The 27,786-nt window shown below is 38.8% G+C and overlaps 2 protein-coding genes across 3 annotated transcripts; one reads left to right on the top strand and one right to left on the bottom strand.

Annotated features, from left to right (window-relative positions):
• The first annotated feature begins 790 nt into the window (after positions 1-790).
• Positions 791-11,328, top strand: bspry (B-box and SPRY domain containing). Its single transcript, XM_041811304.1, has 6 exons — positions 791-1,254; positions 3,053-3,151; positions 7,814-8,044; positions 8,172-8,197; positions 8,292-8,416; positions 9,638-11,328. Exons 1-6 carry the CDS (start codon positions 856-858, stop codon positions 10,171-10,173), a joined length of 1,416 nt encoding a protein of 471 aa, XP_041667238.1. The 5' UTR covers positions 791-855; the 3' UTR covers positions 10,174-11,328.
• A 3,881-nt stretch (positions 11,329-15,209) lies between these two features.
• Positions 15,210-27,760, bottom strand: coq4 (coenzyme Q4 homolog (S. cerevisiae)). 2 transcript variants are annotated; one of them, XM_041811708.1, is made up of 7 exons: positions 27,623-27,760; positions 26,891-27,043; positions 22,036-22,132; positions 21,816-21,918; positions 21,555-21,684; positions 18,821-18,914; positions 15,210-16,100 (listed from the first exon to the last, which is right to left on the bottom strand). In XM_041811708.1, the coding sequence occupies exons 1-7, from the start codon at positions 27,687-27,689 to the stop codon at positions 15,917-15,919; spliced, it is 828 nt and encodes a 275-aa protein (XP_041667642.1). In that variant the 5' UTR covers positions 27,690-27,760; the 3' UTR covers positions 15,210-15,916. The 2 variants fall into 2 exon arrangements, with proteins under 2 accessions (XP_041667642.1, XP_041667641.1); XM_041811707.1 differs by having other exon boundaries at positions 26,891-27,046; positions 27,623-27,731.
• Between the last annotated feature and the right edge of the window lie 26 nt (positions 27,761-27,786).

The raw sequence follows: 27,786 nt of genomic DNA, 5'->3' as shown, positions 1-27,786 counted from the left end.
GCCAGTAAATGGAATGAATGGAAACTGTTATCAATTTTGCGATTTGAATTCCAACAGAAGCCAAATCAGATCAAATCAAATTCAAATTTATAGCTGCATAAGCTGAAAAGATCATAAATCACAATCTAAAAATCTTTTTCATTTTATGAGCTAGTGTCATTTTGGTATGTGAAACCTAAACAATGAATGCAAATTCAACAAAACCCTGTCCATGGATTTTCATTTCAATCATACTTTTAATTTCAGTGATAACTGTACTTTTAGACGTTGGGAGAGGGCCACATGTTTGTTCAACAATCAAGTAAAAAGGCAGGCATCTTTTTCATCAGTAAATAACAACATTTTTCCTCTATTCACAATTCTTCACTTACACATGAGAACTAGGCGTTTTGCCAGAAAAATACTGTGTCAAGGACCTCAAAACAGGCCAACTAAGCTGCATGTTGATACTATCCTTTAGGTTTGGTTTCATTTTAGGACAAAGTTGTGTATTTGAGAAGTTATGTGGGACTAAAAGACCCAATAGATGGTTAAACAGGATATTAGTAAAAGCTAAATTGAATAAAAAGTACTAAAATTCATGGAATTTCATACTTTAGACTAAAAATGCCAGTATTTACCTCTTTATGATGTGTAGACTAACAGTTAGGCTAAATGTAAAACTTTAAAGGCTGTGAAGCTGACGCCCAAATCAAACAAGTGAAAACCAGCAGAGCAGAAACCTTTTTTTCCCTGTCAGCTCTGACCTCTGATGTCCGTGTTACTTCCGTGTTCCGCTCACCTGTTACACCTGTATTACTGCGCTGTGTAGGTGCGACTCCAGCTCTGCCGGTGCACCTGTTGCGTTGTTGTGCCATGACTGAAGAGCTCATAACGTGCGAGTTAACATGTCCGACGTCCCCCGTCGACAAAAAGGAGACTTTTACCGGCGTTAAAATCGAGGATATGGATTTTGAACAGCCTATTTTCTCCGTGTTGAGCGACGGGGTGAAGGAGAAGGAGCACCAGCAGGCGGGGGACAAGAGCTCCTTCGGCGGTGAAGTCGAGGCGAACTTTCCGGGAGGGACCGCCACAGCCACGGACACCGAGTCTGGGATCTTCTCCGGTGAATTGGAGCTGTGCGTGGAGCATGAAACTGAGCTGGACTGGTTCTGTGGGACCGAGCAGAAACTCATTTGCTCTCATTGCGCCATTGTGGGCCCCTGCCACGGGCACACGGTGACCCGTTTGGTTACCAGAGTAACCGCAGTAAGGGTGAGTGATGTAGTCACGTGCAGCAACCTTATCTTTTGATAAAGTTTACCTTTTAGCGACAAATTAACAGTCATCGATAACAAAATATGCAAGATAAAGACTTTTAAGGATTTGAGGACTGAAATTAGCACAGGAATGTTAACACTCCAACCTGTACCTTTCAGAAGTAACATTAAAATCACCTGCGCCATTAAATACAGTTCAGTAAGTCGTTTAGCCTTAATTGGAAGTTTTACGAAGGTAAAAGGTACGGAAGCCCTAAGCAGACATCCACACATAGATGTTGTTTATCCCATTTTGTTTAGCTAACAATTGATTTGCTGAAGTGATGACTTTCTTGAGGTTTGGACTTGTTTAGACTCATCTTGAGATAACAATGCTAGTTTTCCTTGTAATATGTTAATTGCTAATGTTTTTAATAAATTAAAGAAATTAACATGTTTATACAAGAAAGCTAGCATTGTTGTGGTAAGGTAACAACATGCTAAGATAACTGGAAAAGTGCCAAATTACTCACAGAAACAACAGGAAATTGAGTAAAATCAAATGCAAAGATAAATGTCCTCTTTGGGCCTGGCCTCTGTAGAAAGATGATATCTTTTTGCTATCTGTGAAGTTGTAGTGGTTGGTGGTATGCTTGTGATGGGTATTTAAGCTCTTTTTGGTGATTTGGGTCATTTGACTCAGCTCAGGAAGAAGAGCTGGCACTTCTGGCTTCTTCATTTAGTACCACTTTGGCCTTACTTGACCTGCCAAATTTAGCAATATCATGATGTTTGATTGATATTTGTGCTGGTATTTTATTCCAGTTATGCCTAATTTTTTAACATAATGAAAATAGTTATTTTTGAAAATATATTTTCTCCTCTAAACACTTTGTGGACCAAATGGAAATTGCGCACCTGGCTGGGCTGTATGATATCCCTGATATAAAGCATCAATGTTAGAACATCAAGCCTGAGTCCTCACGCATAGTGTACCTGTGGTGGAGTAGTGTGGAGAAAATATCTTCTCTACTAATCAGTCAGATAAAACACGGACATACACAAAATATATAAAGATAACATTAGAGATAGTAACAATGATATAAAATAGGATTCAAATCTTATCGTTCGTGTAACAGAGCTGGCTCTTTGAATTGGCTCGTTCACAAATGACACATCACTATGGTGTACTATAGTGCATTGCATTGAAAGGTATTGCTAATAGCTTTGACCCACATGTATGCTAAAAAAGTAGGCCAAATATTATAACATATTTCAATACAATGCACTTTAATAGGCTACACTGCTACTACCCACAGCAACTCTAATAATAAGGATACAACCTGATGGAATTATCACATTTCTGACAAAGTAAGTAGTTAGACTGTGGGTCATTATCTTGTGGCCGATGGTTGTATTGGTATGTGAATGGTCATGTCATTGTTGGCCTCATTAGACAGATTTGATTTTGTTCTTTTAAACTTATATAGCATAATTGAAATGTCTGCTTTTATGTTTATTTAGAAACTGTTCATGTGCAACTTAGTTGAGATTGAAGCATGTAACAAAAGTACTGATTTGGATATCATGATCTTAATCTAACACTGTATGCAATGCAGTGTTTACTTTGTAATTTTTCATGGGTGTGCCACAGTTTGCATGTATTATACTTCTCTGATTCCTCTGCCTGGTATTTGAAAAGACAGGAATTTCTTGTTGAGTCTCCAGCTGATGATGCCCTGGCTATGTGATGAGCTTTTCTAAAACCACAGTGTGTGTGTTTATCTTTGTGTACATTTATGTGTGTCCCCCAGAACCAACTGGTGGATGTGTGTGAGAAAATACAGCTGCAGGCTCTGAGGATTGAGAAGTTTATCGAGCAGACGCTGACAGCCAAAGAGCAAAAGCTTCAGGTGAGAAACGCCCCTGATCCCCACCCACTAAACCACGACCATGATCCCACACAGACACACCACTAGCTTCAATACTGACGCACTAAATGCAGAATTTTGACATTGGCTCACTCTCTTTAATGTAAGGGTTCCATATGACCACCCGCATGTTTTCACACGTGTTGTGTTGGCTACCTCCATGTTTCATACAATTTTCAAACAAAGTAAAAAATGCTGTAAACCTAGGCACCATCCAGCTGTCCCAAAGTTTTAAAATATTCTGTTTGCAAAGAAATATCACCAAGAGAGAAGCTGAAACCTGCATATTTTGAGAAACAGGAACCAGTAAATGATCAATGATGAATATTAACTTCACTGGGTGATTGATTTTCAGACTAATCATCTCAGTGCTTCTTTGCATGCTCACATGTAGTGGAAAATTGAAAAGAGGTCATCCCTGCACAGAAAATTGACTCAATATAGTCATGGAAGTTTACATTCTTAGTTCTTCAAACTACAGTATTTATGTTAGGTGTGCATGTGTATTGTTTGTAAAACAGTATGAAATCTTAGGATTATGAGCATGCTTTCACAGTAGAGTACATCTAGAATTAGAGGTTTTGTTTGCTGATTTCATCCACAGCGGTTGCCTCATGTTAATTTCTCGTGCATGCATGATTTTGGTTACAAGTTTTTTAAGCAAATTAACCCTCAAGGATTAACAAAGTCAGGAGAACTGAAACTGATGGATACCTTATCCAGGAAGAGTAAAATCACCTCGTCAGCATATTTATCTATAATATGGCTGCTCTATTATGGCAAAAACTCATAATCACAACTGTTGTTCAATATACCACTTTCTGTTTGGATTTCAAATGATTCAATTAATTTGCTGTGTTGCCTTGAAGGCAGCCACAACTGTATAACAAATTCTGCAAGTTATTTTGCATTGCTTCAGTTTTGACTCCTCAAAACCAGAGTGGTCCCTTATGACCAAGGTAGTTTTACCTTTTTTTTTTAACCAAAGGCTGCCTTTCTGTCATCTTCTTTATGTCGCTTGCTATGGATTGTTTGCTGTCAGATAATCCTGATGGCACAAGAGACTGATTTCCTGTTAGACACTGAAAAGTTCAGGGAATTTCTGTGCCAAATTGCAGAAAAATTGTACTGAACCAAACGTGACTGCTTGGTAGAAAAAGGACCATATCTGGGCATTGTTTCATTCTACTTCTCCAGACTTTAGATGGGGGCTTTTAATCCATGTCCGAATTTCTCTCTGAGAGCTTTGTAAACGTATTGCCTCAATGTGTCACTGCTTTAATGACTCAAAAGGAGTAAGCTGTAAACTGGACAAAACTATGGAATTTTATAGCACTTCTCTATATCCAGAAACCACTTCTTTGTGGCATGATGTCATCGACAGGCAACATTTTCAAACTAACTAGGGTATATGCCGTGGCTCCCCCTTCTGCTCACTTAAATTTAAGTAAGAACTGTTCAATGAGCAGAGAACACGATTGTGGGAAGTCAGAATTGTTACTGAAATTGAAACTTGATGTCTGTGCACTTCTCTGTAATATCTCTTTAACCACTTTTGTGTTTATGGTCAGATTTAGAGAGTTAATCATTTAAAGTGTTAGCTAAAGCCTCTGTAATAGTATGGGTCAACATTGTGGCCATTAACCCTTTAAAGCCAGTTGTATCATATTTGATGAGACCTTTACAGATATGATCAATAATTTCCTTAAAAACCTTTTGTATACAATCATATAAGTGATAAAAAATGCCTTAGAGTGCAAATGTGATATAAAAAATGTGACATTTTATTGCAACTTTTAGTTTTTTGGGTTTTAGTAGAATGTTAAATACACATCTCATTTCCAAAAAAAGTAGAATTTTCTGGCTATTATTTGAGGTCGGCTTTACAGGGTGAAACAGCATCAGAAACTTGGGAACACATAAAATTTATTTCCATTTTTGAATTAAGATTTCAAAAACAGTTAAGCTACCAGGAGATAATAACCAGGTGAAAACAGCCTCTTTACCTCAAGCAAATTATTTTGTTATCTCGATACATGGATATAATAAAACCATTATCAGCAATGAACAAAAAAAAATCACTTTTTTTTGTGATTACCAGAGATCAGTGTCAGTGCCTGTATGCATGGATGGTTCTCCACAGTTAAACACGATTAAAAATAATAATAGTTAAATAGCACAAAAAGTGCATTTTTTTTTAACCAGTCATTATAACGGACTTTATTTGAGCAGCTAGAACAGAAAGATGATTCATCAACCTCTCATCATTAAGATGTTATAAACTGAAATTATTATCTGCAAACAAAGCTAAACATACTGGCCTGGACATTTTGTTAAGTAATGAATCTTAAAACGAGGTAGAGGGCCAACAGAAAAAGTTAAAACCACAAGTTTTTCTGGTGATATGGTGAACTTTTTTGTGGTTTTATTATTTTATACATCTGTTGAGCCAATTTCAGATCAAAGATTTGCAATAACATGACTTGAAACTTGCAGCAGGCTGGTCTGTAACACCTGTCAGATCACACTAATGTGACTTAAGGAGACAATGCATCATTTCCAAATTAATGACTCTCAATTTAAAGTGATTTATTTCTGTGGTTACTATACGATAAATCTACCTCTGCAGGGACAGTACTAGACATGAACCACTTGTTTCGTATCTTTATCATGTTGATAATTCATAACATCAGGATGTATGATTCCCACTCTTCACTTACTCCTTTATCATCACCATCATAATGTAGCAATGCAGTTTAACAGCACATTTAGCTCATTCTTGTTATAACTAAGATGTCTGCTGAGAATAATGTTTTAACAGACAAATTTAGCCACTGCAGCCTTTACTTTCTCAAATATTAGTGAATATAATACCTCATGTCCTGCTTACATGCACAGCTGAAGAGGGGGAGAAGAGTGTTTACCAGGTTGAAGTGTCCATGTTAAAAGTTAAAAAAAAAGATGGATGTAATGATTTCCAAAATTCAGAGCATGATTTTATCTTAATGAAAAAATCTCCTTTGAACAAATACAACCCCAATTCCAAAAAAGTTGGGGGGCTGTGTAAAATGCAAATAAAAACAGAATGCAATGATTTGGAAATCTCATAAACCCAAATTTTATTCACAGCAAAACAAAACCAACATATCAGATGTTAAAACTGAGACATTTCAACATTTTATGAAAAATATGAGTTTTATTTGAAAATGATGGCAGCAACACATCTCAAAAAAGTAGGGACAGAAAGGCTGGAAAAGTGAGTGATACTAATGAAAAACAGCTGGAGGAGCATTTTGCAACTAATTAGGTTAATTTGCAACAGGTCAGTGACATGACTGGGTAGAAGAAGCATTTTAGAGAGGCAGAGTCTCAGAATAAGATTGGTAGAGGCTCACCAATCTAAAAAAAAATTGGAACAATTTCAAAAAATTGTTCCTTTGCAAAATATTATCGAAAGATTCAGAGAGTCTGAAGAAATCTATGTGCACAAGGAGCAAAGCTGAAAGGACAGTTCAAAAGCTGGTTAAGGTGGGGTTGCATTAGTTAATACGGTGCAGAGAGCTTACACATTTGGAACGGTACTATGTATGCTGAAAAGTATACAGAGGTTTTAGAGCAGCTTATGCTGCCATCCTGACAACATCTCTTTCAGGGAAGGCTTGCATATTTCAGCAAGACAATGCTAAACCACAGCATGGCTTCACAATAGAAGAGCCCAGGTGCTGAACTGACCTGCCTGCACTCCCTGGAAAGTCAAAGCATGCTGCTTGTCTTACCCAGGGAGCAGCAAAATAGAATTACATCTGACAAAAGGACAAAAATTAAAAACTAGCACTGTGAACGGAGAGCAGGAACTCTGAACATTGCAGAGACTTTTGATCACAGAAAACTATGGGAATGGATACTTAAGCCCTGCCAGCTAGCCACGCCATACAGTCAGTAGCCAGGTCATTTAATTACCATGGATCCCCTCCTGTTTGTTCCATTACAGTGAATAAAGCTGCCCTTTTGGCCATGTGTGGAGTTTTAAATGTGGTTAAAATGCTCAATTCATGTCAAATGTCTGGATTTATCAGCAAAAAAATGATAAATTATCTAAAACAGTTATTTTGTTGCTGTTGCTTGAGTACAGAAATGAGCAGATTCAGGCAAAGCAAGCTGAATAAATAAAAGTTTTATTGTTTATAGCCCCTGCAATTTCAGTAGGTTACTTATCCTGTTTTTTAGGTCATGTTCTGCCTGGTTTTTAGTTTATTTAAGCATGTCAAGCACCTAAAACTGGGTTAGTGTGTTTGACTGGTAATGTGTAACCTGCTGAGAAAGAGAGTAATTGTGTCAGTGGTCATAAGTGTTACTGTATCTGCTATGAGCAAGCCCTGCATCTGTGTGATATAATCATATAAAAGGTGAGATAATAGCGCATCTGGTCCTGTTAAATTTCATCCTGAAGCTTCAACATAAACACAACACAAAAATGCATGCAGATTCAAGGTGTTATCTCATTTGGCTTCCACTAAAATTCCCCCACATCACAGCTGAACTGTTTGTGAGTCACAGTGCTTCTTTTCTTGATTATGCAATGGGATCAAAACCCACCACAGTATCTTCCACTATTTCCTCCTTCCTCCCTGTGTCTCTGTGTAGGCAGCAGCAAGCAGGGCCAGAGAGCAGGTCCTGGCTCAGGTCAGCGCGGCACGTGAAGCCCTGGAGGAGGAGGAGCAGCGCCTGTTGGAGGAGGTGCAGAGAGAAGAGGAGCGAGTGGAGCAGTGTCTCCTCACCCAGAGAGCTCACTGGAGCCAGGCTCTGTCCAGTCTGTCGCAAACACGCTCCAGCCTGGTGCACACGCTGACACACACTCCAGACACACAGCTAGTGGTGAGAGATTTGGAAATTGTTGCTAGGAAATGAAAGAATAGAGGAACTTGTGCTGGATTAGCAGTGTCCTGATAACAGCCATAAATGACTAAACTACATAATCATTCACTTCCTTCCTTGTTTTCAGACAAGTGTCCAGGAGATTGCAGAAAGGTGGGCTGTTATCATATGAAATGTTTATACTTTTTGTTGCTCAGAGCATACCAGAAAGATAATATGTCCCCTCTTCTTGATGTTTATGTGTCAGGGTGGAGGAGGCCGAAGGGGTCGGGGAGCCAGTTGACACAGACCAGCTCAACCTGAACCCTGCATGCAGCGACAGCAAGCTGCTCAGGGGGCTATGGGCCTCTGCTGTTCTGCTGGGGCCAAATGGTTAGTGCATTTTGTAACTGTAAACTCTTCTTAAAGATTCTGATAATAGGGCATTACATACACATATTATGGATTCTTGTTTGATTGATTCCAGACATTTAAAATACAGCCATGTTAGACATTTAAAGTGTTGTGTTATGGCTTATCTTACACTGTATGGACAAAAGTGTTTGGCTACTCCTGTTCGTTATTGAATTCAGGTGTTTCATGGTTGCCACAGGTGAATAAAATCAAGCACCTAGCCATGCAGTCTCCATCTGCAAACATTCGTGATACAAAATGGGTCGGTCTGAAGAGCCCAGAGACTTCAAGCATGGTACTGTGACAGATGCCACCTTTGTAGTAAGACAGTGAAATTTCATCCCTGCTGGATGTTCCACTGTCAACTGTAAGTGATATTTACAGAAAGTAGAAGCATTTAGGAACAGCAGCAACTCAGCCACATAGCAGACCACATAAAATTCTATGCGTCCAACTTTGAGGCAACATTTTGAGGAAGGCCCTTTTCTGTTCCAACATAACTGTGCCCCAGTGCACAAAGCAAGGACTAGATGGACACGGTTTGACGAGGCTGGCGTGGAAGAACTTGACCTTCCTGCACAGAGCCCTGACCTCAACCCCGTTCAGCACCTTTGGGATGGACTAGAGTGGAGACTGCAAGCCAGGCTTCGTCCAACATCCAGACCTCATGAATGCTCCGGCAGAAGGAATCGGCATAAACACTCAGAAATCTTGTGGAAAGCCTTTCAATTCCATATTAAATTACATGTATTTGAATTCAATGTTACAGTCCTGTTGATGTACTGGGCAGGTGGCCAAATACTTTTTTCTATTTTGTACAGTAAATTTGTTTACATTGACTTTGTTTGTCCCATGCGCATGCATCACAGCAAACACTGACATCAGGGGTTGATTTATTACCAGAGGTCAACAAGTTAATCCTGTGCCAATAGTACTGAAGACAATAAGAAACAGCAAATCTTGACTGTCTATACAAATCACCTTGTATTGATGAACATCGACAAGAGATTCTTTCTCATTTAGCTCAAAAATACAGTGTCTAAAATCAGGTGTTTGTTATAGTAATTAGCTTTGACTTTATTCTTGACATGACTTCAACTTTATTCTCTAAGTGCACAGCATTATTTTTTCCTTTACCTCTGGCCTCGATCCTCCTCTGTAAGTGTGTGACATTTTATTTATCTTTTTATCTTCCCAAAGCTTACGGATCGCCGTATTTAAAGTTTGATGAGCGCACCGTGAGCCCCCTCCTCTCTCTCTCTGACAACTTCTGCACTTTAACCTTCCTCCACAAAAAATCTCGCCAGTCGCCACCCTATGACCCCGCACGCTTCGACTGTTGGCCCAACGCGCTGGGATCCCTGTCCATGTCCTCCGGCACCCACAGCTGGGTGGTGGACGTCGGCCAGAGCGGCGCCTTCAAGGTCGGGGTCTGCTACTCCTCTCTGGAGCGGAAGGGCTCAGGAAATGGGGCTCGACTGGGTCACAATGATCAGTCCTGGGTGCTGTCCCATTATGACGGGGACTACTCCTTCTGCCACGCGGGGAAGAAGGTTCCTCTGCAAGTAGTGAGGAGACCAGAGAGGATCGGGCTGCTGCTAGACTGGCCGAGTAAAACGCTGTTGTTTTATGAGCCAGACTCCTTTGCTGTTGTGTACAGCATAACACATCCTTTTAGTGGCCCGCTGCTGCCGGCGTGCGCTGTGACTGACCGCAGTATCACCATACTGCATTGACAGAGCAACAGAAATTACTTTATTTACCTTTAACATGTGAAGAAATGCAAGAGAAAGACAACTCTATGAAGCCAAATATCCTAAATCTGTGCAATTGTGAGAGATGTATTTCCTTCTTGTTATTTTGGGTTTTTTGCCTTTAAATTAGATCAACTGTAGAGAGAATGGCTGTATGAAGAAGACAGTGGGGAAAAGGGCACCAAATAGGCAAGTGTTGACATAAAGGTTGTGAAGATTTTTGATACCGTGTGTCTTAAATGATACAATCTCTGTTATTTTAGTGATCAGTAGGAACAAAAAGCACCAAAGCTGTAGAGGAGCTAAGATTTTTTAATAGACAGGTGCATTCGAGAGGAGTCAATCCATTAAAAGTGACAACAGTGACAACTTTTTGTACCAAACCAATGCTAATGTATTTTTGCAATTTCAATCAGAATCAACTTACCAAGTACATTTTTATTTACAAGAAATTTGACTTGGTGTACAAAAGAGACAACATGGAAGAAGAATAAAAATTAAGAGGTGAATAAAAATATTAAGAGGCCAGAAACTTAAATAGATTGTTATAGAAAATATAGTAGTAATAGTATATAAACATCACAAAAGTATGTACAGAGGTGCAAAACTGGAGAAACTGGACAGGTCTTCAGATTTACTGGTTATAGTGCAATTATCTAAAGAAAATATGGCACATAGAGTTTGCAGTTGTAAACAGAAGAGATAAAGTCCAGTGAGTGTTAATGTAACGCATAGAGTCTTTACAAACATGCATTACTTTGTCTGCTGGTTCTGGTTCTGGTAGGGGAGAGGGCCAGAGTACTGTTCACTAGACCAGTGGTTCTCAACGTGGGGGTCGGGACCCCCTTGGCAGTCGTGGGACTGACGGGGTCTACACGTGCCTTAGAAAAACTGTGGATATTCTTTAAACTACACTTTTGCTACTTAACACTAATTTTAACCCATTTTCATCCATTTTCCCAACAATTTTGCAATTTAAACACATTTTTGCTACTTAAAACCAATTTTTGTACATTTTAAACCCTTTCCACCACTTGTCCCAATGTTGACCTACTATTTCCACGATTAACCACTTTTTACACCCATTTTTGCCCATTTTAACCACATTTTACCATTCATTATGACCATTTTTGCCAGTTTAACCCATTTCTGCCAATTTCTATCTATTTTTCTGCCTCAATTAACCCATTTTTGCCCATTTAAAACACATTTTCATCCCATTTCACCAAATTTTCCACACATTTTTGACACTTTAAATCAATTTTATTAAATTTTATTCCCCTTTTACCACTTTTTATACCTCTTTTTGCCACTTTAACCATTTTTTGCCATTTTTTGCTTTTATTTTGCCATTTTTAGCTTATTTTTTTGCCACTTTTAACTCATTTCTGCTACTTTAAAACTCCCATTTCACCACCTTTTCCACCAATTTTTTTTTGCCATTTTAACCCCTTTTTTTTTTTTTTTAAAGAAAATGGATTTACATTTTAAGAAGGCTATTTACTACAGCACAAAAGAATTAAAAATATATGTATTTATTCGATAAGAGTGATTATTATTCAGGCAAAATATGCAATATGGATATCACAGTTTAACTTTACAGTAGACCATAATTTTGCTGACCTCCACTGGCCCCCAGTGTGACTGGGCCCCAGAAAGCTCTCCCCTTTATCCCCCCTTATGGAAGGCCTTGTCTGCACACTATTCTTGAATGTGCATGGCTGTTCAACCTCCTTCAGGTATATTTGTGGTCCCTGGTCTCTGGCACCTTTATTTTGGGGGTGGCGGGCTGAAAAGGTTGAGTACCCCTGCATTAGACAGCTGTGGGGAAGAAAACTGCTCTTGTAACGTAAGGTTTTGGTCCTGATGGACCTCAGCGTCCTGCCAGAAGGGAAGGGTCTCAAAAGTCCACGCCCACAGTGAGAGGGGCCAGCTACAATTTTATCTGCATGAGTCTTGGTGGCCAGCTGCATGGTGGGTTAGCACTGTTGCCTTACAGCAAGAAGGTTCCTGATTAACTTCCCAGTCAGGGCCTTTCTGTGCAGAGTTTGTTCTTCCTCTGCATGCGTGGGTTTTCTTCAGGTACTCCACCAAAAACGTGTATTAGGTGAATTGGTGACTAAAAATTGGCCATAGGTGTGAATGTTAGCGTGCCTGGTTGTTTGTCCTTTTGACTGGCAACCTGCCTTTAGCACAGTGCCAGCCAGGATAGGCTCCAGCCTCCTGTGACCCCTTCTAGAAAATGGATGCATGGTCCTTGAGGCGTACAGGCCGTGGACAGACAGAAGATTATGATGGAGGGGATGAGGATGGCAGTGTAGACATGCACCATCACCGTCTTAGGAAGTTTGAATCTCTTCAAATGCCATAGGAAGTACTCAGTCACTTGAGGTCTTGGGTGATGAGAGTCCTCAGGAAGTGGAAAGAGTTCACATTGGAAGCTGGGGAGTCACAGAGGGTTATGGGGGCAGGAGTGTGGGCAGCAGCATCCTTCCAAAAGTCTACAACCATCTCTACTGACCTCAGAAAATTAAGCTGCAGGTTGTTCTCACCACATCAGGTCATCCGATGGTGGAGTTTTACTGGCCATTGTTGGTAATAAAAAACAAGCTATTACCCAGTAATAGTTGATTTTCTTGCCATGGTATTAAAAGAGGTATTAAAGTTGGGTTTTTAACTAAGGCTGTATCAAAATTCTGGTATCATGACACCCCTAGTTAATACAAGTTTAATGCAGAGACCCTATCTTTGAGCTTAACCCATCTATCAGGAGTAAACTTTTATTTATTTTTTAGGTTTCTTAAGTAGCTGTTGATTATTTTATTTTATTTGTGCTTTAATTACTTAGATGTCTTCATTTACAGATCATATAGTAGAGTAGTGATAAAGCTGTATTTTTGACTGATAATGGTTGTTTTTCAATAGTTTTTTTTAAATTATACCTTAGATGATGATCAGTTTGAAGTAGTTTGAAGCCCATAAAACCCACCAGACAAAAAAATCATGCATCACTTCTACAGCCAGGATTGGAAATGCTGCTCAGCAAAGAAAGTATCATAGAAAATACTCTGAAATAAAGTTACGTTGATGTTAAATGGTTGGTAAATTATTGAATGTTTTCTCTCTGAAATGGACATTTCAATCAAAAAATACACTTTTGAACTTTTGTGGGGGTTTTTGTCACTTTTTTCAGTGATTTAAAATCACATTTGTTTTTCAAAGCTTTGGAAAAGTTTTGATTTAACTTTGAATTTTACAAATCTTGTAATGTAGTTTCTTCCAGAGAGACATGTAAATATGATTTACATCTCTTAAACAGCTTGAAGCCATCTCTTTGTATAACATACACAAGGGTCCACATCCAACAGTGTCAATATTGAGGTTACAGCAAGTACACCACTAGATGGCAGTAAAGTCAAGTTTTCGGACAAACACAATCAGGAATCATAAACACGTGGACCTGATGAATCATCACAGCTCAGCAACGTAAAAAACATACTCCAGGACCGCGGACAGCTACTGGTGCTGACTAATCCACGCTCATATTTTCTGAGTGAATGTTTGTGTGAAAAGAAACAGATTAGATATGGTCACGTTTTATTTAAAGATTCTATTTAGAGAGTTCTCTATCAGAGCAACATGCTGAAGAAGTACGAGGTGACCGGATCATTGTGGTTGTTCTGACATGTAAAGGAGGTCAGAATAACTGGTGCAAGAGAAAGTCTCATTCTCAGGTCAAAGTAATCTTCAAAACTAAAATTACTGACTTCACACATAAATATTTATTTACTGTGTTTTCACACATTTACTCACACCACAGCACTTTGTGCAAGACTAGAACCAATGATTATTTCAGTATGGATTGAGTAGTACAATTAACCTCCTGAGCTCAGTTTCACCTACTTATTTGTGATTAGTAGCCCTGGATCATTTTATAGAGCTCGTGTTTTGGCTGTGTGTCACACAGTAGGCCAGTTGTTGGTGGTTTTCAGTCAGTAAGAAGCAATGTTAGTCATTAAGAGGTACTGTGGAGTCACTTTTTAATTTTCATGATGAACAACAAAGACTTCTTCAGACCAAGCATCACCAAAATTTCCACCAAAAATTCTGAATTTCTTGGAAATTTTCCTCCACATAAATTCTTTGTAATTTCAAAGAAATAACATAAAATTTCTGTGAAAATTCTTAAACTTTTTTTTAAAGGTATCCCATCAAAAATGCCTCCAAATTTCTTCTAATATTCCCTACATGTTTCAGCAAGACTTTATCATAAAGCTTCAAAGTTGCATTTTAAATATACCCTCAAAATTGACTGTAAATAGATCAAAATTTCAAGAAAATTTCCCAACATTTAAAAGCAAATTCTACCCTAAACTTTCTTGTCAAATCCCCCCGAAAATTACAGATATGCTCCCCAAATTTCAATGACAATGACTGAAATTCCACCAAAATCAAAAGTTTGCAAAACCAAATGACCAAATTCGCCAACACATCTAAAAAAAATTATCCAAATTCCCCTGAAAAAGCAAAAAATATCCAAGCAAATTTCTCCCAAAACTGCTAAAGAAACCATCCAAAAGTTTGAAAATAAAAAAATACCTAAAATTTTCATGGAAGTACTAATTTCCAAGCACAACCCTATAATATCCATAAAATCATAGAAAACTCTCCCAACATTTCAAGCTAATTACTTAAACTTCAGCGAACATTTTATGACAATTATTTCAAAAATCCTAACAGAAATTATTTCCAAGTTGTAGGAAAACCAAAATGAATTGTCTTCATATGAAGGGATTTAGGAGGTTAAGGATTATAGATGTTTTTTATTTTAAGAAAACTCAGAAAAACTGCAATTTCAACAGTCCAGCTCTTCAAACAACATAAAATATTTAAAATCATTCAAAGTTTGTTGAACGAATCCACAGCAAGGTAGCACATGCTCATCTTTCTGAGGGTTGCGAGGTTTTAACATGAGAAAAAGTTGTATATCCAAAAAATAAGGTCCACACCTAGAGGTATTAAACTTACACCTGCTAGATTTTATTTAAACCTCTCGTCAAACTCAATATCAGCATTAACAGAAGAGGTAAAGGCTGTAAATCTATTTAGAGAGATGTGAACAAGAGTGAAACTACAGCAACTGTGGTGATAGGGCTGTAGGCCAACATCTGCTCCTCTCCCACGCATTTTTAAGTCTGTTCAACAACAGGTGTACATAGTTTTTCTCAATAATTTCACTGCTAAATTTCACGTTTAAATTACTTTGGATTTCATATTGGAAAATGTTTCACAAATGGTAATATCTTGCCATATATGTAAAAAACCTAGGAAAAAATACATTTTTCAGAGCGCATGAGACAAGTACAACACAAATAAAAAAAAATAGTACTTCTTAATAAATATAATTACTTTAATTTGATTAATGTTTCATACAGAAAACAGACCAAGTCCCTATCAACAAAAGCAATCAGTGACTGATGAAGACAACCTGCTGTTTGACAGCTTCAGTGGAGAAAATGATTTCTCTCAAAATGAATCAGATTTTAAAGGAAAATTGATTCAAAGACATATAAACAAACACGTGACGAGCCAAAATGTGCCAATTTTGAATCTTCCCCAACATCCTTCTTACTAAAAACTCCCCTAGTCAAGTATTTCTGTTTTTCCACCATTTAAAGTCCTTTTGTGCATTCATTCCTCATATCCGAGTCCCTTATTGTCTCTGTCAGATGTTCCTCTTGTTTGTAGCACTGACTATGACAGGAGGCGGCTCTATGTTGAGCTCCTGTCTGAGGTCCTCCAGACTCTGCTCCCACCGTCTCTCGTAGAAGACGCTGAGGATGCAGCGGGACCGCCGGCCATTCTGCAGAGCCCAGGGACCCAGGGAGGTGAAAAGAGTCTGTAAACGGCTGAGAGGAAGAAGGAAACATACAAGGAAGAAAAAATACAGAAGAGATTAGGTTTTATTTCTGGTAAATAGGCCACAGCCCAATTCTTCAGAAAGCACAGGGAAGTTCTCAGGTTGTAAATGAGTAAAGAGCATTGATTTACAAGTGAGGAAACCGTTTCACAGGCCTTTGTTTATCATAACTGACTGAAATCTGGCATGCTACATTGTTAAACAACCGGGTTCAGACTTGTCCGTTTTCATTAATTTATTAGGATCAATCAGAAACAGAAACATACAGTAATACTGGGAGAAATCCTACTGAACAGTAACCTGGCACGCCAGATGGATTTGTCTCACACATCCATCTTAAAAGCCTCTCATACACAGAGTTTGGGAAAGGGCAGAGCCTTTGAAAAAAACTCGGAGGGTGATTGGATAAACATTCTGTCTGTCACATCTTTATGGGCCAATCAGAGCAACAAAACACATGACGTAGCCGCCAGCAAGCTGCGCCCCTACTGACAGAGTAAACTCCATTAGAGCTGCACAACGCGAATCATGGCAACTATAGACATGTCAGTACACAACTTTTGTCGTTTTTGAAAAGAAAACAACTCATCGCAGTTCTTTGTTCTTCTTTTAACAAAGAAATGTTGTCAAGTTCTGATAAAACTGGTGCTTTAGCAGCATCCACGCAAATGTCTTCCGCCATAATTGCACCAGCCTCTTGTTACTGCTTGCTTACATCACGACTCCGCTGCGCCCAAAAGTACTGCCCCTCGTCGCCGATTGGTCCTGTCACTTTCTAACCGGGCCCAAACAGTTCAGATGGGAGCTTTACAAGGTGTATTCGCCAGTGAGAAACACAGAAACAGGTGTATTCAGTATTCAGACACTTAGCCGAGGTTCCTCCCATTTCTCTCAATCTTTGCTGAGATGTTTCTACACCCTTGATTTGATTCCGGCTGTGGTAAATTTAATTGATTGGACACGATTTGGAAAGGCCTATAGAAGAAGGCCTCACAGCTGACGATGCATATCAGAGAAACCTAAGCCATGAGGTCAAAAAACTCCCTGCAGAACTCAAAGACAGGATTGTTGCAGGGCACAGATCTGGGAAAGGCTACATTTTTTTCTGCTGCAATCAAGGTTTCCCAAGAGCACAGTGGCCTCCTTAAATCAAATGGAAGAAGTTTGGCACAACTATGACTCTTCCAACTTCCAAGAGCTGGTCAGCTGGCTGGACTGGACAATCAGGGGAGAAGAGCCTTAGTAAGAGAGGCGACCAAGAACCTGATGATCAGTCTGACTGAGCTCCAGGGATCCTTTGTGGAGATTGAACAAAGTTCCAGAGCGGCAACCATCACTGCAGCCCTCCTATACTTTATGGCAGAGTGGCTAGACTGAAACCTCTCATCAGAGCAAAACACACGAAAGCTAGCTTGGAGTTTGCAAACCATCCATATGAAAGGCAAGTGCGCTTTCACATGGAGTGAGAAATAAGCAATAAATTCTGTTTTCACTTTGTCATTTTGGGGTACTAAGTGTAGACCAATCGAAGATTTTTGACTGTAGCATCAGGTTGAAACATAAGAAAAGCAAAAAAACAAAAAAAAAAAACAAAGTGAGGGGGTCTAAATACTCTCTGAATGCACTGTATACAGTTTGTAATCCAGTATCCATACTTGAGATGCTTATTGGATTAAGGCATTGATTATTTTCAAGGTTAGATGTAGTTTTTTAACTAGGCGTGCATGTTTTATGTTTTATGCTGACATTGTTAAACTCATTTCAGCTGATATCGATAGTGAAACTGATACGTAGCTTTTGTATTGGAAAGAATACCAGCCCTCTCTTGTATTTGAAACTCCCTGTTATCAAACATGATAAATAGAAGGTTTGCTCGGTGGTTCCCTGAGACAGTCAGAAGAGAGTGCTTTAAATTAAACAAACAAATTATTCCATTGAGTCTGCTTTCTACTGCACAAAGTTATTTGTATACTCTGCCAATATGTAGAGCTGATTTATCAGCTGTAAACACTGATGGAAACTTCCAGACCTGCCAATACTGATAATTACTTTTTTAGCTATTATCTGCCAATACCAATATCATGCCTCCCTACTTTTGACTAATCATGCATCTTATATTATGCTTGTGTTCATGACTTTTTAGCTGGTTCACTGACACAATGAAAAACAATTTGTTGATACTATAAAAACAGAAAATATTCTTGGATAAAATATCTGTAGGAGAAAATGGCTTCTTAGTGCGTGCTTATTTTCTTAGTTTGAATTGTTTGTGAGTTGTTATTCCAGCAGAAAATTCCCTGTATAGGTTCTCAAATTGTTAGGTTGGTCCATTTTGATGAAAAAAACATTATTCATTATGACTGATTCAGATGTTTATGTTAGTATCTTTGCAGTTTTCTCCACTTTACTGTTGTCTGATGTAGTCTTGTATATTAGTGTAATTGATTAATTAAAATTTCTAATACTGTACATGGTGAACAAAGTTCATGCCTAGTTCCTTGTATTTCCAAACATAATTGACCAATAAATCTAGTTCTGATTTAAAATTTGTTTTGATATTTTTGGGGGAAAAAAACAGGAGAAACAGGTGAGAACATTATTCATTAAAGTGTATTGAATATAAGAAGCTGTGTCCCACCATGCAGCTGCATGGCCTCCTAATCATCACACTGGTCTAGTATTTAGCAGCATTTCAAACTGGGATTTTACCTCGCATTGAGCCGAAGCGGCCCCAACACAGCTCCAAGAGCACACATGGGAAGTCCAGTCTGAGCGGCTTCGAACCACTTCACTGCCACTTCACCTGGAAACATCCAGAATAAATGCAGACAGAAGGGAAGAAATGATGTGAAAGGAAAACTAGAAGAGAGAGCTTCTGCAATGAAACTACTGCAGCATATTGAAAATCCCCCCTTTCTTCAGTGTTTTGGTCAGCTTGATAAGTTTATTACAAACCAACTAGGTTAGTCCACAAAAAGAAGCGATCCAGAACATTCAGGAAATGTTTTTTTCTGAGTAGGAACTAGGTAAAGACAACTGGTTTTTAGGGGGAAGGGACCTGATTGAACTGTGCTTCCTGTTCAATAAAAGAGCTGAATTCAGCTGAACTTCTAATATTAATGCTGACAACAACAGACATAACATCTATCTTTAACAGTAGACTAAAGCAATAAGTCTTTAAGTTAACAATATTTCATTTTTATATCACTTTAGTCCACTCATCCTTATTTACTAGACTGGAGTTTCCTCAGTGAGTGGTAAACTGGCTTTCTGTAACCCTGCTGTAAGTAATCTCATTCTTTTATTGACATACCGGCACAACATGTTCTGGCTTGATGTGAACAAAATCAGCTTACTCAGGCAAAATATTAAAAACTGAAGGCCCAACCAGTAAGACTGGGGTTGGTCATTTAGAGCTAAAAAAAGCAAGAACTTAAAACTGTAGTTTTCATTTTAAACATTTTAGTGCATTATGAGAAGCCTGCTTTTGCACATTTTCTTTATCTGTGTACATTTTAAAAGGTTTTTTTAAACACTTGCGAAGATATCTTTTAAACAGTTTAAGGTTGCTGTTTTTTTTACATAGAAATTTATTTGAACATTTTAAAAGTTTGATTTGGAACTTATGCTGATCTTATTTTGGTCAGTTATTTTTCAGGACTTTTTACATTTTGAAAAATCAGCAATAAATGAAACTAATACTTGAAAATGTACAGTATAGATATATAAAATATAGAGCTGTCAATCAATTAAAACACTTCACATACTTTGTAATCAATTAACTGCAATTAATCAGATATCTTGAGGTATGTTTAGCTTGATAGTAGGAGGACAGGTAGGTTTACTGCTAGCTACCAACTTGTTATCTTCATTTTACTCAGCTCTTCATTTTTAAGACTAAATTCACTATTTTTCCACAAGTCTGCTTTTCTTGCCCCATTTCAGTCTGCTGCTCCTCCCTTCTCATCAGTGTTTTGTTAGTCTCACACATATATGCAGGAGGGAGCTTCTTTTAAATGACACAGCTACACAATCAGGAAGAACGTGCTTCTGAAAGGCATCCGAATTTCTTTATAAGCTTGTTTTGAAACTGTGACAGGAGTATATTTATAATGAATGGGAAAGGGGGAAAGACTCAAACATACATGAAAGCAAAGCTTGGATTTAACACAGCATGTCTTTGTGTGTGTATGACTAGGTACACAGGTAGGAGAGGAGGAGCAACTGAGGCAGGTTTTTTTATTGATCATCCCAAATGGTGTTGATCTGAATGGTTATGTAACAAAGGACTTAAGTACATGAAAGTTATCAAGTTTACAAAGCTAATGTGGATGGTTGTATGAGTTGCAATGCATACGATTGATTTGCATTCATTTTTTGGCGCATTACTTTTTGTGAATCAAAAATAACACATTATTTTGACAGCCCAACTATAAAATAACATAAAAAGTAAACAAATAAATTTTAAAAAAAACCTATGTTTCAGGTTGTGATATTGTTTGATAAGAAATGTTCTTTTGTTTTGAATGAATACAAAATTATCTGATCATCTCAAATTTAGTCAATTCAATATTCAAAGCTGCCCAGTCATAGCGATATCAGTCCTTTGCATTGGCTGCAGAGCAAACTCTTCAGCTTAACACTATCTGTTGTATATCCTTAACCACTCCCTCTCTCCACCCTTTTCTTGTCTCTGTCTGTCCAGCCCAAAAAGCCTCAAAAATTCTCTTTGCATATTCAGTCAAGCTGAATCCTTCAGAAATACATCAACTGAAGAATGGCCAAAAAATGAGAGGTGTTGATTACTGGATAATTTGAGGTTTATGTTTCAATGTAGGGGTGTGACTGAGAATCTAAAAAACAGCCTTACCTTCCTGTATTACAAAAAAACAATGCAGAATTCAATCTTTTTTCTTTTTGGATACACCACATTTCAATCTTAAGGATGTATCTTCAATGTTCGGGAGTTATCATCTCTGACAAGAAACTTATGATCTGACTACAAAAGTAGTCATGTCAAACCTGTTTTCTGGTAAGTAATATCTACCAGGAATTTGATCTTTCTAAAGCTGGATTATCTATACTTCTGCATATAAATATGCACCCAAATACAGTTTTGATTATAACTCTATGAATGAGGAATTGAAACTGACAGCATTAAAGCTCCCAAGGCTATATGGGATGGGTCAAGATCAGGGGACAACTAGTCTCTGAGTTATCTACAGCCACATTATGCGCAGATAAAAAGTAAAGGCAAACTCTGTTCAGGATTTCCCTCCATTCATGGTTAACAAAGTTTAGTTGTCAGTTAACTGGAATAACCCTCTGATAAGATTAGATATATAGTAGAGTATAGTGTCATTTAAGGCAGCTTTGATCTGAAGTTCCAATTTGTATTATCGGTCTAAGAAGTATTTTTCAGAATTGTTGAAACCTGACTCACCCAGCATGTTAGTGGGCATTCCCAGTAAAGTATGCATCAGGTCATGAACCTCTCTATATCTCTGCATGACGTACGCCAGCTCCTCATTGTCCACAAACTTCACGTCAGCCCTGGAGTCAGGGGTCACATGCTGACAGATAAGGAAAGTGAACACATGAGTTAGGAAGAAAGAGAAACTTAAAAGCAGGGAATTTTATAAACACTTATTTGTCTTTACTGACAACATCGATGCTAATCCTTTAAATCTAACTGCAGACTCACATTGTCCTCCAGAAAACGGAGGTACTCTCGCCCGAAAGAGCCATCAGGCAGGGAGGCCATCATGTCCAGATCCAGTGTAGACAGCCTGATCCTTGGCCTCTCTCTGCATGAAACATTCAAAACAAAACTAAGACAGAATCTCTGTCCTTGTAAGGTAGAGGAAACAAAACTTAAAAACTCCTAAATAGGAAAGTTACTGGATAGCTTTGGGATGACTCACGTTAGGACAGTGTATCCTTCAGGATCGTTTCTCATTCTGTCTCGGAGATTAATCAAAGCTAGGTGTCCAGTCGTCTCACCAAGAACTGCAACCATGTCTGTGGGGAGAGTTGCATCAAATTTAAAACTGGGAAAATTCACAAAATCTTTTGTTGTTGCTGAAAATGTGGTGCCAATCAAATTCCTTTGACTCACATTCCCTTTTTAATCCCTGCTGGATATTCCAAAGTCAAATGTGTCATTATTAGAAAGTAGAAGCGTTTGGAAACATCAGCAACTGAGCCACAAAAAAGGTCACCAATGCTCTGCTGGTTCCATATCTGAAGAGTTCCGCACATTAATGGAAGCACAAAAACTGTGCAGTGGGAGTTTCATGGAATTGGTTTCCATAACTGAGCAGCTGCATGCAAGCCTCACATCCAAGGGTTGGGTGGAGTGGTGTAAAGCACACTGACACTGAACTGTGGAGCAGTGGAAACCTGTTCTGGGGAGTGATGAATCATGCTTCTCTGTCTGGCAGTCATTGGCATGTCCAGGTTTGGTGGATGCCAGGAGAACGTTACCTGCCTGACTGCATTGTGCTAGCTGTGAAGTTTGGTGGAGGAGGGACAATGGTATGGGGTGGTTTTCAGGGTTTGGACTAGGCCTCTTATCTCCAGTGAAGGGCAAAACAAACGCTCCAGCATGCCAAGACATGTTGAACAACACTACGTTTCCAACTTTGTGGCAAAAGTTCGAAGAAGGCCCTTCTCTTTTCCAACCTAACTCTGCCCCAGTTCACAAAGCAAGGACTACAAAGACATGGTGTGATGAGTTTGGTGTGTAGGAACTTGACTGTCCGGCACAGAGCCCTGACCTCAACCCTGCAGAGCACCTTTGGGACGAACTGGAATGGAGATTGCGAGCCAGGCCTTCTTGTCCAACATCAGTGTCTGACCCCATTAATGCTCTACAGAATGAATGGGCACAATTTCCAAAATCTTGTGGAAAGCCTTCCAAGAGGAGAGGACACTGTTAAAACTGCAAAAAAGAGACCAACTCCATATAAAGTACATTTCTGACTACAGTGTCATTACAGTACCTGTTAGTGTAATGGTTGGGCAGCCAAAAACTTTGGCTGAACTGAAGACTGGAACTATTTAAAAAAAAAAAAAAATCATAAAAAGCCCCCAAAATTTTACAAAAATCTGACAAGGAGTTGTTTGAGCCGCCTGGAAAGTTCTGTTAAAAGCACCCTAAAGTAATTATATATGTTTATAAAATAATGTTATATTAAGAAAGAAGAACATTTGGAGATTAACTGACACTAAAGCCTTGTTGCGAGGAAACCTTTAGAAAACACCTGAGGCTTCTAAAATGAATAACACTACAGGTGTTTTTTCTCTTCTCCTCCCTGAAACTTTCAGAGCTTTGTTCTCTTTTCTGTTTCATGATCGTTTCTACGGTAACAATAGTCACTAGAGAATTGAAGCGTGAGAATGAGCACTTCTACTTCCATTTTACATAAGAAAGACTCTTCAGGTGCTGTCCCATGTAGGTATCATTTCACTAACATGTGAAATAGAATGAGGCATCATTACTGTTCCCATAATCTGAGAAGTTAAATACTAAAGATACAAGAGGTAAAGACTTGATTGTTCAAGTGTGTGATATGAGGTAAGCTTGGCACCTCTACAGAAGGGTTGGTTATTTGGGACCCTTGCCAACTTTTAATAATGGAAATGCAAATAGATGTGTACCATACTGTGCCAACCTGAACTGGGCTTAGAATTGATCAAACATGATAATGTCGCCATATGTGCCCCATGCTCCTCTGAGAGTGTTTCTTTTTTGTACATAAAGTAAAAACTTGTCGTGAAAATGTTGGTGGAACACACTCCACAAACCCAAGAGATTATTTTTGGAAACAGCCCATGATAACAATGGATTACTGTTACAATTTTTTAATTATTAATACATAAATGGCTGCAATCAGCACAAATAAAGTTCACTTTCCAAACCATAAAACTGATCAGGTATGAAAAAGATATTATTTGTTACCTCTAACTTAACGACCCAACCACATACTTTCAGTACTGAGTCATTTTGCTTGTCCTATTTGTTCCACATTGAGTCACATTTTTTGTTTTACCTTATTCAACAAAGTCCATCAATGAACAAGGCTTAAAGATTTTTTTTTAAAACAAAAAAGCCAGCATGTGCTTATAGGACATTATTGTGCCAGTTTCAAGAGGGTGAAAAATACTTGAAAGATGTAATATCTTAGGATGTTTTTAATTGAATCACCATACTACATGTTCCACATTATTATGCAAAGGATATTTTTCTCTGATTTTTCAAAATAGTCGATGCAAGTGACAGTCAGTATAGTTTCAAGTCATCAATCGTTAGAACATAATTTAATTTTATTGAACAAACCTCCCAATAATAACTTTTTTCTTCAAAACAAAAAAACAAACTCAAAACACACTGTTCCAAATTATTATGCACAACAGTTTCAAAACATTTTAGAGGTTGTAAAGATCTGAAAATGGTCATTTGTTGAATTTGCAGGATTAGGAGGCCATATTTACTGAAATTAAAAGCTATTTCAATCAAAAACATCAGGCAAAGTTACAAACTTAACATAGGAACCGCATCTTTGATATCACTTCACAATCCTTGCTTCCATTAACCTGACACGCCAGATGGATGTGTTTTACACGTCCATCTGGGAAAGCTTCAATAGGAAACATTTGAGAAAAGGCAGAGGCTTTGAAAAAAACCTCGGAGTGTGATTGGATTAACGTTCTGTCTGTCACATCTCTACGGGCCAATAAGATCAAAACATGTGACATAGCAGCTATCGAGCTGCCCGTGCACAGCTACGGGGGATAACGCAAAACATGGCGACTATAGACGTAAGTACGCAACTTTTGTTGTTTTTGAAAAGAAAACAACTTACTGCTGTTCTTTTTTCATGTTTTAACAAAGAACTGTTGTCAAGTTCTGATAAAACTTACGCTTTAGCAGCATCCATGCTAAGCTCTTCCGCCATAATTGTACACCCTCTTGCTGCTGCTTGTTTACGTCACAACTCTGCCGTGCCTGAAAGTACTGCCCCTCATCGCTGACTGGTCCTGTCACTTTCTAACCGGGCCCAAACAGTTCAGACGGGAGCTTTGCAAGATGGATTCGCCAGTGAAAAACAAGGAAATGGGCGTATCCATCTGCTTTGCAAGGTTATGCTTCCGTATAACTTGTGAGTTTTTGGAGAGTTTCTGCTTGAATTTCTTTGCGAGATGTCAAAATAGCCTCTCAGAACTGCTGTTTTGATGTGAACTGCCTCCCACCCTCATAGATCTTTCGCTTGAGGATGTTTCAAAGGTTCTCAATAGGGTTGAGGTCAGGGGAGGATGGGGGCCACACCATGACTTTCTCTCCTTTCATGCCCATAGCAGCCAATAACACAGTGGTAGTCTTTACAGCATGAGATGGGGCATTGTCATGCATGAAGATCATTTTGCTATGGAAGGCACGGTTCTTCTTTTTTTTTTTTACCATGGAAGAAAGTGGTCGGTCAGAACTCTATATACTTTACCGAGGTCATTTTCACATCTTTAGGGACCCTAAAAGTGCCTACCAGCTCTCTCCCCATGATTCCGGCCCAAAACATGACTCCGCCACCTCCTTGCTGACCTTGCAGCCTTATTGGGACATGGTGGCCATCCACCAACCATTGCTCTATCCATCTGGACCATCCAGTTTTGCATGGCACTCATCAGTAAACAAGACTGTTTGAAAATTAGTCTCCATGTATTTCTGGGCCCATTGCAACCGTTTCTGCTTGTGAGCATTGGTTAGGGGTGGCCGAATAGTAGGATTACGCACGACTGCAAGCCTATGGAGGATCCTACACCTTGAGGTTGGTGGGACTCCAGAGGCACCAGCAGCTTCAAATACCTAACCTGGTAGACCAGTTGTTAGAGAACTGGACTAGTGTCACAAAATTAAAGTTTATGAAAACACACTGAGTCAGATAAAATCAGAGAAGGATCTGGGGTCCTCCCACAGAAAATATAGGACATCCAACACTGAAGTCCCTGAATTCTGGAGAATATTTATGCAACATTTTAAAATCATACAACATTGGCTCGAAAACAAATATTGGATAAGGACATGTCTTAGTCAAAGTGCCTTCTAAATTTTCAGATCTCTCAATGGTAAAAATCAGACTTTTTATGGCCTTAAATTTCAAACTTGCAGTTTAATACTATTGAAGACTTCTCAAGGATTTGCAGGAACCCTGGTATTGGATATTCTGGCTGAATATGCAATGTAAAAAGGGTAGGCACAAAAAGGTTTAAGGTTCTGGATGAAGTTTTTTAATTGGTTTAAATCCTCAAAATGTTTTATTTTCAATTAATGTTACTTTTTTAACATGTTGCTTTTGTGTTTTTAGAGTGGGCAGACTGTTAATACAGGTCAACGTACATTTCTACAATTAATTAAACTGAAATGATAAATCTGTTTTCAACAACAACCATGATTTATTTTCAGGGATTTCTAACATTTGGAACATCAGGGGATTTTTATTTCCTCCACAGGAGAGAGCATATTTAGTCTTACATTAGATCTTACTCTAAACAGAGCATACTTTTGAGCATTTGGCCTGATTTGAAAGGTAAATATGAAGGCAGTGATTGTAGTTCAAATGCAGCAGAATCCCCCAGCTGAAGCAAAACACAGCATGGCAGTTACATGATACTGGGTGAGATGAAGTATAGGAAGGCATTTTTCAATTCAAGAAAAGAAAGGGAGAGAAACAATAGACTGGAAGGTAACCTGAGCCCCATGCTGATGTATGTGGGTCTTACCATGTCTGTAGGGATTTTGGAGAGCTGCCACACCCGAACCCACAGCCAACAGGGCTTTCTGGATAGGGGTGGTGTTGATATGCCCGGGATAGAGCACATCATAGCCGCTGTCTGATAACTCGGTGCCACTATTATACAGCTGGCGTGCACACACTGCTGAGACAAAGTGGAGGAAAGTAAGTTACTTTTACATATACATATACATCATACAATGTAACTGATACTCACTATTACCACTGCATTACAGCATCTCAATGCCAAAGTAATAGTAATATATGTTGAGGCTAAAACGCGTAACTTCGAGACAAAATTGAGATTTAGAATACATGATAATGTGAGTAAGGGATAGCATCCACAACACCACTGTTTTTAAATGTAAGAGGCGTCAAATGATACCCGTAATAACATGCGGGCACGTTCCTGTATCAATTCGTCCAATTGATCCATTTACTGTGGACTAAAGTGTCATATAATGTTTTAATTGTTCTGGAAAGACGGGTTTATAATGATAGGGCCTGCCGAGATTCTTAATCTATCTTTTTTTAAAGCTAGCCCTTCATCTACGAAGTCTGCACTGTTCGTGCCTTCTCTGAATATATATGCAGGCAACTTGGCTTCAGTATCCCCAAATTTCTACATAAAAACAGTAAACCCCACGTTTTCGATTCTGTTAGAAGTTGTGCTAGCTTGTCACGATGTAAAACGCCATTTATCGCGGACGTTAACTCATACCTGTGGGGAATAAACAGCATTGTCGCTGATTCAACCGTTGGAGACCTCTGCCAACGTTCAGCCACATTGTGGATAATAGTGCAAATGCGCATGCGTTACATCATTCCCTGGATTTAAACTCCGGGGCAGCCCTGGTGAAGGGGGCGGGGTTTATCACTTCAGCG

The sequence above is a fragment of the Cheilinus undulatus genome, linkage group 17 (assembly GCF_018320785.1).
Source record: "Cheilinus undulatus linkage group 17, ASM1832078v1, whole genome shotgun sequence".
Lineage (NCBI taxonomy): Eukaryota > Metazoa > Chordata > Actinopteri > Labriformes > Labridae > Cheilinus > Cheilinus undulatus.
This window is presented reverse-complemented; position numbering and strand designations above follow the sequence as displayed.